This window comes from Mustelus asterias, chromosome 14 (assembly GCF_964213995.1).
Source record: "Mustelus asterias chromosome 14, sMusAst1.hap1.1, whole genome shotgun sequence".
Taxonomy (NCBI): domain Eukaryota; kingdom Metazoa; phylum Chordata; class Chondrichthyes; order Carcharhiniformes; family Triakidae; genus Mustelus; species Mustelus asterias.
In genome coordinates this window covers 93,506,327-93,518,996 of record NC_135814.1, presented here as the reverse complement: position 1 = coordinate 93,518,996, position 12,670 = coordinate 93,506,327, and the positions used below count along the sequence as shown (strand labels likewise).

At 42.5% G+C, this 12,670-nt stretch overlaps 1 protein-coding gene across 1 annotated transcript in view; it reads right to left on the bottom strand.

Moving 5' to 3' along the window:
- spag16 (sperm associated antigen 16) overlaps positions 1 to 12,670 on the bottom strand; it is a 926,172-nt gene that overhangs the window by 891,182 nt on the left and 22,320 nt on the right. Inside the window, exons 2-4 of the mRNA XM_078227730.1 lie at positions 12,561 to 12,607; positions 11,772 to 11,870; positions 1,652 to 1,779 (exon numbers count right to left, since the gene is read on the bottom strand). Of these exons, the coding sequence (XP_078083856.1) occupies positions 1,652 to 1,779; positions 11,772 to 11,870; positions 12,561 to 12,607 (274 nt within the window). The remainder of the gene's footprint in view (positions 1 to 1,651; positions 1,780 to 11,771; positions 11,871 to 12,560; positions 12,608 to 12,670) is intronic.

Here is a 12,670-nt window from a genome sequence, read left to right as displayed (position 1 = left end):
GACAAACTAAGGAGCTTTTATCAAAACAAACTTTATTTAACAACAGAGTTTAACTATAACAAATGAATTAGCTTAACTTTTAACAATTGAACAATATTTAAACATGGCAAGATACAATTCTTAACTGCTAACTTATCACAATTAGTTCTAATCAAGCAATATTTCTCTCAACCTTAAATCTCTCTTTAAAATTAGTTAGCAAAACACAGGCATGCTTGCTTGTGACTTAGGTTAATAGTCTTGGAGCTTTCAGAAAGCCTAGGGAGAGAGAGAGAGAGAGAAAGAAAGAGAGAGACAGAGAGACATTTCTTTCTGCCATCAGCTCCAGGCAGCAACTGCTCTTGATTTTAAAATGAAAATGAAACTGTATTTTGCTGCAAGCTTAGCTCATCCCATAAACCACATAACTCTGTCCCTATCAATCAACCTAATCAAAATCTCACATGACACTGCATACCTTGTCAAAGATAAGTAAACAAAAGGTCCATTAACTCTCCAAAATAACACATTGAGCTAAAGTCAATTATCTTGCATTCTCAGCATTTGAACAAATCGACTCTTGTAACAAAGCACTGCCTTTAAGCAGCCCCACCTTAAAAATAATATATAGCAAAACAGAACAGTTTCATCACACCTGCCTCCTTAAAAAATGAATTAAAAATCTGAATAAATGGCTTCATTTTTCAAAACCTCTAGTGTTCACACTATTAGTACTCTATAAGATACACATATATCTTATTACATCTAAGCATGCAAATATAATTGTAGTATATTTTAGTTCTGTCTTTCTCTTCCATCATTGATTGTTTCTCCTTTCATCAAAGTCATGATAAAGCATCTGCAATTACATTCTTCCTTCCTGCCACTGATATAATTTTTTTCAAATTAAATGGCTGTAATAATAAACTCCATCTAAACAGTCTTGCATTCTTATCTTTAAACTTCTCCAGAAACTTCAATAGATTATGGTCAGTATAAACAATTGTCTCTGATGAATGTTAAAATGTTGCAAGACCAACACCAAACTCAATGTCTCCTTTTCAATGGTTGAATATTTCTTTTAATGAATATTTCGGTTTTGGGAAAAATAACCAATAGGCCTTTCTATCCTTCTGTTGTCTTCTTGTAACAGTACAGCACCAATCCTACATCACTTGCATCAATGGCTACCTTGCATCGTTGTGCATAATTCGGTGTTGCCAACACTGGTGCAGTGGTAAACACTGTTTTCAGATTGTGAAATGTCTCCCTACACTCAGAGGGCCATTGAAATTGTCTGTGTTTTTTTCAGCAGTTCAGTGAATGGAGCAACCACACTGCTAAAATTTGGCACAAATTTCCTGTAGAAAACATTCATGCCTCAGAATCTCAGTACTTCCCTTCTCATTGACAGTGTTGGGAACTCTCCAATAACTTTTGTTTTCACATTCCAAAATATTGCTTGAGCTTTATTTTGGCAACTTTGAAAACCAAGTATAAATCTGGATATGGGCTGCAAGTTGACATTTTTATGCTCCCAACTTACATATCACCATATGAGTGAGACTTTTGTAGGTTGTGTGTGCAATTTTAAAAGAGACCTGAGATGAAAGAAAGCTGCTCAAAGTTAACAGTGTAAAGATTTTTGCACACAAAATTAACCCATTTTTACCATTCAGTTTGAAAACAGTCAAGAGTTTTCATCATTCCCATCTTGATCAGAAAATTTCTCAGAAAATCATCAATTACTTCTGGTCTTTGGGACACATGGCGCTCTGGAAACAAATCACCCCCCTGAGCCTGCAAAAAAATAAAACCAGATAATTAGATAATCAGATAATTAAGCATTCACATGAAGGAGTAAACGTTGTTCTTAAAGATCATAATCTAAATTCTGAACTTTATAAATCTAATCATGGCATCAGGTCATATATAAGTGATGAAGCTGCCTATTAATTGTTATCCACAGCTGATGAATCAGCTGTAATTGTTATCCCACAGCTGATGAATCAGTGCTCCTACATCTTCAACACCATGTGGAAGTAGCATGAAGGATAGGAAAGGCACAGAATGCATTCTGGGTGAGGGACTTTTGTCCATCACCAAAAGCTGTTCAGTAATACCACCATTTATTGTACTGGGCATGTCCTGAAGGACATTGTGGGCAGATTGGGCTTGTGGCAGGTGGTGAGAGAATCAACACAAGGGAAAAACCTATTTGACCTTGTCCTGACTCAACTGCCTGTCACAGATACAATTTTTCCTGACAGCATTGGTAGGATTGACCACTGCAATTCTTGTGGAAAAAAAGTCATCTTCACACACAAGACGTGCTCTATCATGTATGTGGCACCATCACAGTGCTAAATGGGGTAGATATGAAACAGATCCAGCAGCTCAAAACAGACCATCCATGAGCGGGGGCAAAATTGTATTCTATCTTCAGTTTATGTTTATTTATTAGTGTCACAAGTAGGCTTACATTAACACTGCAATGAAGTTACTGTGAAAATCCCCTAGTTGCCACACTCCGGTGCCTGTTTGGGTACACGGAGGGAGAATTTAGCATGGCCAATGCACCTAACCAGCAAGTCTTTCCAACCGGAGCACCCCGGCAGAAACCCACGCAGACAGGGGAAGAACATGCAAACTCCACACGGACAGTGACCCAAGCCAGGAATCAAACCTGGGTCCCTGGCACTGTGAGATAGCAGTGCTAACCACTGTGCCACCATGCCGCCCCATGGCAAGCATATCCTTCATTGAACATTACCGTCAAGCCAATGTGATAAACGGGTTTCTTGAGAAATGTAAAAGAGCATACCAGGAGCAGCACTAGACTAGGTATACTTAAAGATATGAGGTGACAACCTGGTGAAACTATAGAAAGAGCTACATGCATGCTAAACAGCAGATTGACGACACTATCGTAGTAGGATGGATCTCAAACAATGACAAGACAGAGTACAGGAATGAGATAAAGAACCTGGTGAACTGGTGCAGTGACAATAATCTCTCCCTCAATGTCAACAAAACGAAGGAGATTGTCATTGACTTCAAAAAACGTAGAGGAGAACATGCCCCTGTCTACATCAACAGGGACAAAGTAGAAAAGGTCGAGAGCTTCAAGTTTTTAGGTGTCCAGATCACCAACAACCTGTCCTGGTCCCCTCATGCCAACACTACAGTTAAGAAAGCCAACCAACGCTTCTACTTTCTCAGAAGACTAAGGAAATTTGGCATGTCAGCTACGACTCTCACCAACTTTTACAGATGCCCATAGAAAGCATTCTTTCTGGTCGTATCACATCTTGATATGGCTCCTGCTCTGCCCAAGACTGCAAGAAACTACAAAAAGTCATGAATGTAGCCCAATCCATCATGCAAACCAGTCTCTCACCCATTGACTCTGTCTACACTTCCCGCTGCCTCAGCAAAGCAGCCAGCATAATTAAGGACCCTACGCACCCTGGACATTCTCTCTTTCACCTTCTTCTGTCGGGAAAAATTTACAAAAGTCTGGGGTTACATACCCACCGACTCAAGAACAGTTTCTTCCCTGCTGCCGTCAGACTTTTGAATGGACCTACCTTGCATTCAGTTGATCTTTTTCTGCACCCTAACTATGATTGTAACACTACTTTCTGCACTCTCTCGTTTCCTTCTCTATGAATGGTATGCTTTGTATAGCACGCAAGAAATAATACTTTTCACTGTTTGCTAATACATGTGACAATAATAAATCAAATCAATCAGCTTTTAATGAAAGCATTAGGCGATCACACAACCAACAGATGAAAGCGCTGCAGTCCTGCCAGATCGAGTCATGAATGATGGTGAGCAATTAAACAGCTCACAGAAGGAACTCCATGATGGTGAAAGTCCAGCAAGCCAGTCCAAAAGACAAAGCTGAAGCCATTGCGAGTGTCTTCAGCAGAAGTACCAAGTGAATGAATTATTTCAGCCTCGTTCTATCATCAGATTTACATTAATCTAAAGTAGAACTTCTAAACAGCTGACCTCAATGGCACAGGAAGGGATATAGTCAGAATAAAATGAAACCAAAGTTTGACAGGGAAAACTTTAACAGTACAATGGGTGATCTTCAAGGAAGAGAATTTTCAGACTAAGCACATCAATAAGAAGGAAGGCCAGGGAAACCAAAGCCAGGGGTCCTTGAGGGAGATACAGCATATGTTAAAACAAAACAAAAAGATGTACATTGCATGTCAGGCAAATTCTCCAAACAAGAAAATGGCCAAATACAATGGGCCCTATTTTACCATTTTGATTCTAAGCGCTGGGCGGACTTGAAACTGGGAGTGTTTCAGATCTGACTTTTAAACCTGTTCTCAGGCGCCCCCATATGCACTCTGCCTTCACCCCCACTGATCTCAAGATGAGTGGCAGCGGACCCTCTTCCCTCTCCACCGATCTCAAGCAGAGTGGCAGCGGACACCCCCCCCACCCCTTCACCACCACCGATCGTAGGCAGAGTGGCAGTGGACCCGCCCCTCCCCCTCATTAATCTAAGGCAGAGTGGCAGCGGACCCCTCTTCCCCGCCCCTCCACTGATCTCAAGCAGAGAGCCATCGGACGCACGGCACTTACCCACTCATTAACTGGAGCACCCGAATCGGACTTTTGTGGAGCATATCTGTTTTGTGATGATTCTGGATGGGTGAATGCAGTGTAAAGGGGGAAGTGCCAGTAAGGTTGAGCGTGCAGCCCATTAAGTCAATTTAAATGCATGCAAATGTTCGAGAGTATGTCAGCGTAATATTCAAGAGAGTGTACAGGGCTGAAAAACATACAATTACAATATCATAGGTTATCAACTCCAACTACAACATAGCTGAAAGTCCTTTGTAAACTTTCGGGCGCAATCCCGATTGCAGCCATTTTCGAGCCTTGGTAAAGGGGGAACCAGCGCAGAGGCAGGCGCGGATCAAGCTACTTGCCTCGCACCCAACTTTGTCAAGTTTTCACGCCCGAAAACGGGCGCAACTTGATGGTAAAATCGGGCCCAATAAGTTGAGAAGGAAGAAGGGAAACAAAGAGGAAAATAAGACTGACAAGGAGAGAATGAGAATAGAATCGCCATTAACATAGAAGGGAATTCAAAAATCTTCTACTTGCAAATAAATAGTAAGCAGGTAGTAGGAGCCAAACTGGCATTTAATAGGAACAAAGAAGGTGATATATGCTTGGAGGTGCAGAGTAAGGCTAGAATATTTAATAAGTACTTTGTATCACTATTTACTAAGGAAGAGAATGCTGACAAAATATCAGAAGAAAGCCAGGTTCCTGGCAGGGAGGCAGCAGTGCCACTGTGTCACCTAGTGACCATGGGAATTTGAGGTGGCGATTGCTGTAGGACTTGCCATAATCTTCTAATTTCCCCTCAATAAGAGGGAGGTGCAGTGAGTTGGAGAGTAGCAAATGTGTTTTCCCAATTCAAGAAAAGGCATAAGGACATTCAGTGTAACTGCAGGCCAGTTTAACGTCAGTGGAGACAATTATCATGTAACAATTAGCAGACTTTAATTAACAGGCATTATCTGATGGTACAAGGACCAAAAGACACTGATTTAAGGTTTAGGATAAGACATATAAAGGGGGATGTGAACAAATGATTTTTTGACGCAAATTGTAATAACCTGGAACTCACTGGCCATGATGAAAGGGTGATGAAAGTGGAGATGATCAGCAATTCAAAAGTAAATTGGACAGACACTTGAGGGAAATAAAATTGCAAGGTCAGCCAAGGGTTCAGAAGGGACTGATTGAATTACTCTAGACATAACCAACATGGCATGTTTGGTGAGCTGAATGGCCTCCTTCTGAGCCTTAATGGCTACTGAGATTTAAGTAACCAATAGAAGTAAAATTTTAAGCAATTCAATGCACTCCACATGACATCAAGAAAATAATGAATGAGCTGAATATGGATTTCACAACATCCTTGATGTAATGAAGACTTCTGCTCCAGAACTACCACATCTCTTGCCAAGCTGTTCCAGTTTAGCTAAAACATTGGCATCTAGCCAACAAAGTGGATAAATGCTCAACTATGTATTGTCCATAAAAGGCAGGACAAGTCCAATCCAGCCTTTACTGACCAAACAGCCTCCTCTCAGTCATCAGTAAAGTGATGGAAGGCTTTGTCAACAGTGCTACTAAGCGGTACATACTCACTTACAACTTGCTTACTAATACCATGTTACAGCCTGGTCTAAACATGGTCAAAATAGTTGAATTCCAGAAGTGCTGGTGAGAAAGATGACCCTTGACATCAAGGCAGCACTGGGCTGAGTGTGACAAAGGAGTTCTAATCCATCCTAGTGATTTTAAACATTGCCATTTTATTGGTTATTGACTTCTGCATGTTTCCACAATTGTTGGCATCTGCAACAGCCCTGACTTGTGTGGCAGTGTATCCTTTCAGCTAATTTACTAATGTAAATACTTCCACCAAACTGTCTAATTATCCAGTGTACTTTCAAATAGTTTAATCTTAGCTCCATTTGATGTTTCTAACTCATCTTCCATCATCTCCAGTTACCCAAAATTCGATCTCCCTCCTATTCTGAGGCATGATGGACCAAATGGGCTCTTTCTGTGCTGTATCATTTTATGACTCTATCACCTCTCAAATTCTTCACAGATCTCTATCAACTCCTTCATTGGTGTTACCTGTTTATATTCCTTTATGATGTGGAGATGCCGGCGTTGGACTGGGGTAAACACAGTAAGAAGTCTCACAACACCAGGTTAAAGTCCAACAGGTTTATTTGGTAGCAAATACCATAAGCTTTCGGAGCACTGCTCCTTCGTCAGATGGAGTGGAAATGTGCTCTCAAACAGTGCACAGACACAGAAATCAAGTTACAGAATACTAATTAGAATGCGAATCTCTACAGCCAGCCAGGTCTTAAAGGTACAGACAATGTGGGTGGAGGGAGCATTCAACACAGGTTAAAGAGATGTGTATTGTCTCCAGACAGGACAGCCAGTGAGATTCTGCAAGTCCAGGAGGCAAGCTGTGAGGGTTACTGATAATGTGACATAAACCCAAGATCCTGGTTTAGGCCGTCCTCATGTGTGCGGAACTTGGCTAACAGTTTCTGCTCAGCGACTCTGCGCTGTCGTGTGTCGTGAATGCCGCCTTGGAGAACGCCTACCCAAAGATCAGAGGCTGAATGCCCGTGACTGCTGAAGTGCTCCCCCACAGGAAGAGAACAGTCTTGCCTGGTGATTGTCGAGCGATGTTCATTCATCCGTTGTCGCAGCGTCTGCAGGGTTTCCCCAATGTACCATGCCTCGGGACATCCTTTCCTGCAGCGTATCAGGTAGACAACGTTGGGCGAGTAGGTACCGTGTACTGGTAGACGGTGTTCTCACGTGAGATGATGGCACTGTGTCGATGATCCAGCACGTCTTGCAGAGGTTGCTGTGGCAGGGTTGTGTGGTGTCGTGGTCACTGTTCTCCTGAAGGCTGGGTAGTTTGCTGCGGACAATGGTCTGTTTGAGGTTATGCGGTTGTTTGAAGGCAAGAAGTGGGGGTGTGGGGATGACCTTTGTGAGATGTTCGTCTTCATCAATGACATGTTGAAGGCTCCGGAGGAGATGCCGTAGCTTCTCCGCTCCGGGGAAGTACTGGACGACGAAGGGTACTCTGTCCACCATGTCCCGTGTTTGTCTTCTGAGGAGGTCGGTGCGGTTTTTCACTGTGGTGCGTCGGAACTGTCGATCGATGAGTCGAGCGCCATATCCTGTTCTTATGAGGGCATCTTTCAGCATCTGGAGGTGTCTGTTGCGATCCTCCTCATCCGAACAGATCCTGTGTATACGGAGGGCTTGTCCATGGGGGATGGCTTCTTTAATGTGTTTAGGGTGGAAGCTGGAGAAGTGGAGCATCGTGAGGTTATCCATGGGCTTGCGGTACAGTGAGGTGCTGAGGTGACCGTCCTTAATGGAGATGCGTGTGTCCAAGAATTGTCGAGCGACAAGAATTGTCGCTCAACAATCACCAGGCAAGACTGTTCTCTTCCTGTTGGGGAGCACTTCAGCGGTCACGGGCATTCAGCCTCTGATCTTCGGGTAAGCGTTCTCCAAGGCGGCCTTCCCGACACACGACAGCGCAGAGTCGCTGAGCAGAAACTGTTAGCCAAGTTCCGCACACATGAGGACGGCCTAAACCGGGATCTTGGGTTTATGTCACACTATCAGTAACCCCCACAGCTTGCCCCCTGGACTTGCAGAATCTCACTGGCTGTCCTGTCTGGAGACAATACACATCTCTTTAATCTGTGCTTAATGCTCCCTCCACTCACATTGTCTGTATCTTTAAGACCTGGTTGGCTGTAGAGATTCGCATTCTAATCAGTATTCTGTAACTTGATTTTGTGTCTCTGTATGCCCATTTGAGACCAGATATCCGCTCCATCTGACGAAGGAGCAGCGCTCCGAAAGCTAATGGAATTTGCTACCAAATAAACCTGTTGGACTTTAACCTGGTGTTGTTAAAATTCTTACTGAAGTCATCACATCAGGCCAATGTTATAGCGCGTAGAACTGAAGGGAATCCAATGTGTATAAGGTGTGCTTGAGTAGATAGTAGTAGAGAACCCATTAGCAGATTTCTCAACTCGCACATTGAGGAAAGAGAGCTAACAAAAACAGAGCAATTCTGACGAAGGGTCATCCTGACACAAAACGTTGGCTCTCTTCTCTCTCCACAGACGCTGTCAGACCTGCTGAGATTTTCCAGCACTGTTTTTGTTTCAGATTCCTGCATCTGCAGTACTTTGCCTTTAATATACAAGGAAAGGGAGCTAATTTGACTGCTCCATTACAATGGCAAGTTTGAGTGCAGAATGGAGTCCATTAAGATGTGTAAGGAAGTTGTCGCATGCAGCTATGGATTGGATTCAAATAAAGCAAACATAACATCTTCGTATCAGAAATATGCAAGGAGTAGGAGGTTAGCTGCCATTACTTCGCACATGTGTTTCACCTGGAAACCAGCAAAAATCTTTGAGACAGCTAAGTCTGGAGGGGATCCACTGGCAACACTTTCTATTTGGGCATATATGGTGTTGTTAAAACTGAACTCAACTGCTTGAGTTGCTGAGTTCATAAGTTTAATGAATACAGATTCAGACATTGGTGGTGTATCTAAATTGCCATGATATTGTGACAGTGCAAATGGCCCCGGCTTCCTTTAGCAGTACATTGATGAATAAACTAACAATGTTAAATGGGCACATGAACATGGCATTGCTATTGATATGCAAATCCCATATGGTATTTGCAAAGGTAAGGAATCCCTCATGGTGTACATGTGAAAACTTGCTCAGAACTGGTTGTAGCAAAATGTCCAACCATTTGGCCAATTTATGTTGTGCGAAACGAGTAATAGATAAGATGGGGCATGAAGGGAAATCACTTTTGTGTCTTGGGCAGCCCATACACATGCTGATGCAGTGACCTCTGAGAACTAATCCTATCAAATACACCACCTAGCAGCTCTTACTCCTACAGAACTCGAACAAAGAACAAAGAACAGTACAGCACAGGAAACAGGCCCTTCGGCCCTCCAAGCCTGTGCCGCTCCTTGGTCCAACTAGACCAATCGTTTGTATCCCTCCATTCCCAGGCTGCTCATGTGACTATCCAGGTAAGTCTTAAACGATGTCAGCGTGCCTGCCTCCACCACCCTACTTGGCAGCGCATTCCAGGCCCCCACCACCCTCTGTGTAAAAAACATCCCTCTAATATCCGAGTTATACTTCGCCCCTCTCACCTTGAGCCCGTGACCCCTCGTGAACATCACTTCTGATCTGGGAAAAAGCTTCCCACCGTTCACCCTATCTATCCCCTTCATAATCTTGTACACCTCTATTAGATCTCCCCTCATTCTCCGTCTTTCCAGGGAGAACAACCCCAGTTTACCCAATCTCTCCTCATAGCTAAGACCCTCCATACCAGGCAACATCCTGGTAAACCTTCTCTGCACTCTCTCTAACGCCTCCACGTCCTTCTGGTAGTGCGGCGACCAGAACTGGACGCAGTACTCCAAATGTGGCCTAACCAGCGTTCTATACAGCTGCATCATCAGACTCCAGCTTTTATACTCTATACCCCGTCCTATAAAGGCAAGCATACCATATGCCTTCTTCACCACCTTCTCCACATGTGTTGCCACCTTCAAGGATTTGTGGACTTGCACACCTAGGTCCCTCTGTGTTTCTATACTCCTGATGACTCTGCCATTTATTGTATAACTCCTCCCTGCATTATTTCTTCCAAAATGCATCACTTCGCATTTATCCAGATTAAACTCCATCTGCCACCTCTCCGCCCAATTTTCCAGCCTATCTATATCCTGCTGTATTGCCCGACAATGCTCTTCGCTATCCGCAAGTCCGGCCATCTTCGTGTCATCCGCAAACTTGCTGATTACACCAGTTACACCTTCTTCCAAATCATTTATATATAATCACAAATAGCAGAGGTCCCAGTACAGAGCCCTGCGGAACACCACTGGTCACAGACCTCCAGCCGGAAAAAGACCCTTCGACCACTACCCTCTGTCTCCTATGGCCAAGCCAGTTCTCCACCCATCTAGCCACTTCTCCTTGTATCCCATGAGCCTTAACCTTCTTAACCAACCTGCCATGTGGGACTTTGTCAAATGCCTTACTGAAATCCATATATACGACATCCACGGCCCTTCCTTCATCAACCGTTTTTGTCACTTCCTCAAAAAACTCCACCAAATTTGTAAGGCACGACCTCCCTCTTACAAAACCATGCTGTCTGTCACTAATGAGATTGTTCTTTTCTAAATGCACATACATCCTGTCTCTAAGAATCCTCTCCAACAACTTCCCTACCACGGACGTCAAGCTCACCGGCCTATAATTTCCTGGGTTATCCCTGCTACCCTTCTTAAACAACGGGACCACATTCGCTATCCTCCAATCCTCAGGGACCTCACCCGTGTCCAAAGAAGCGACAAAGATTTCCGTCAGAGGCCCAGCAATTTCATCTCTCGTCTCCTTGAGCAGTCGAGGATAGATGCCATCAGGCCCTGGGGCCTGTTTTTTTGTCACTTGCTATCAAGCAGGGTTGTTCGGTTATCGGCAGGTTCAATGGATACAAATGCTGACCTGTCATTGTATCAACAAAATACATGTCATTCTTACTCACATTTGTTGAGGGTGACTATTCTAATCCCTTTGTTAGGTTTGCAGATGTGTATGTCTGGGTTGGTCTTGTGGTCTTGAAATGCTACCAGCCATTCGCATTGCATGTCAACATCAGCCAAGTCATTCGGAATCTCGCAACAAAGATTCAGCATCTTCAGTGGATGCTGGTTTGTGGCGGGATAGCTGGGGAGAGAGCAGTTCGGACTCAGCAAGTACCTCTTCCCATTTGAAGAGTTCTTAATTTGGCTTCAGGATTTTCTGGGGTCATGCATTGTATTCTGGAAATGCAAACTCTTTCTTTCTCTTTTTACTGCAGTTAAAGTTAATGTTAACATAGAAGGGGATGCATTGACTTATCAGAAAGCAAATATGTCGATCACTGACCATTATTGCCTCAATTAATAAATATTCACCAACACAAAACGGTGTAATAATTCTCCAAACCTCAAGTTTAATGTCACTACTAGGACCGGAGCTATCAGAATACTTTGTGGTTTACCCATTTCATAGTTTAACAATTCAAATACTCTGAACTACATACTGAAATTCATACTGAAATCAATAAAAGTTTCTTACTGCAACTTTTAAATCTTCATTCTGTTGCTCTATTGTTTTCACGATATTCTCCAAACTTTCATCTCCTTCTATAATACTGATGTCATCATCAGCTGGAACCTGAACAAAACAAAAAAGTAGAAACACATCAATTGGTCAAATTCGTGATATAATGGGAGGACTAATTTCACATAAAATGATTAATTCCGTGTTGCTGCGAGCTCGGAAATAAAATAAAATAAGAGATAACTGGAAAGCGGAAATGTGTAGCGATAACTCCTCATATTTAGCGATATGAAGCAATTCTCAGTGGAACATTGTGTACACAATTACTTGTGTGAGCTACCAATTCATTCAAAGTTTCAAGGTGCACATTTTAAATATTATCAGCTATACTAACCACTGTAAGGTATATATTCAAGGCTTTCGTCCGCAATCCTAAAAATCTGCTAAAATAACAATTAAGTATAATGAATATTTGTAGGAACACGATAAAATATTAATTATGCAAACAATGGCAAAGTCGCGAGGAGTTCAAATAGTCAGGACAGCATCTTTAAAAAAAAAGCATTTTTTTTAGTTTGGCTGAAAGATGCACATACTTACTACCACAGTAAACGTCTTCCAAGAAAAAGTGATTTGCACAGTAGCTTTAGCCAATTTCACATATTGTTACATTGGAAATATTTTCCATTCAAACCTAAAGGTCCTGAAGAGTGGGACTGTTTGTGTCATCCAATCAGAAGAGATTAAGAAATGTATAACATTTATGGAGACTTCATTTGAAAAACAAAAAAATATATACAGTACCTCTTCATATTGGTAATCATCTTCAAACTCTTCTGTAATAGTAACCTCTGTATTTGAGTCAAGTTAAGCAGCATATAATTGCATTAATTTAATAACAGCAGTACAAATGT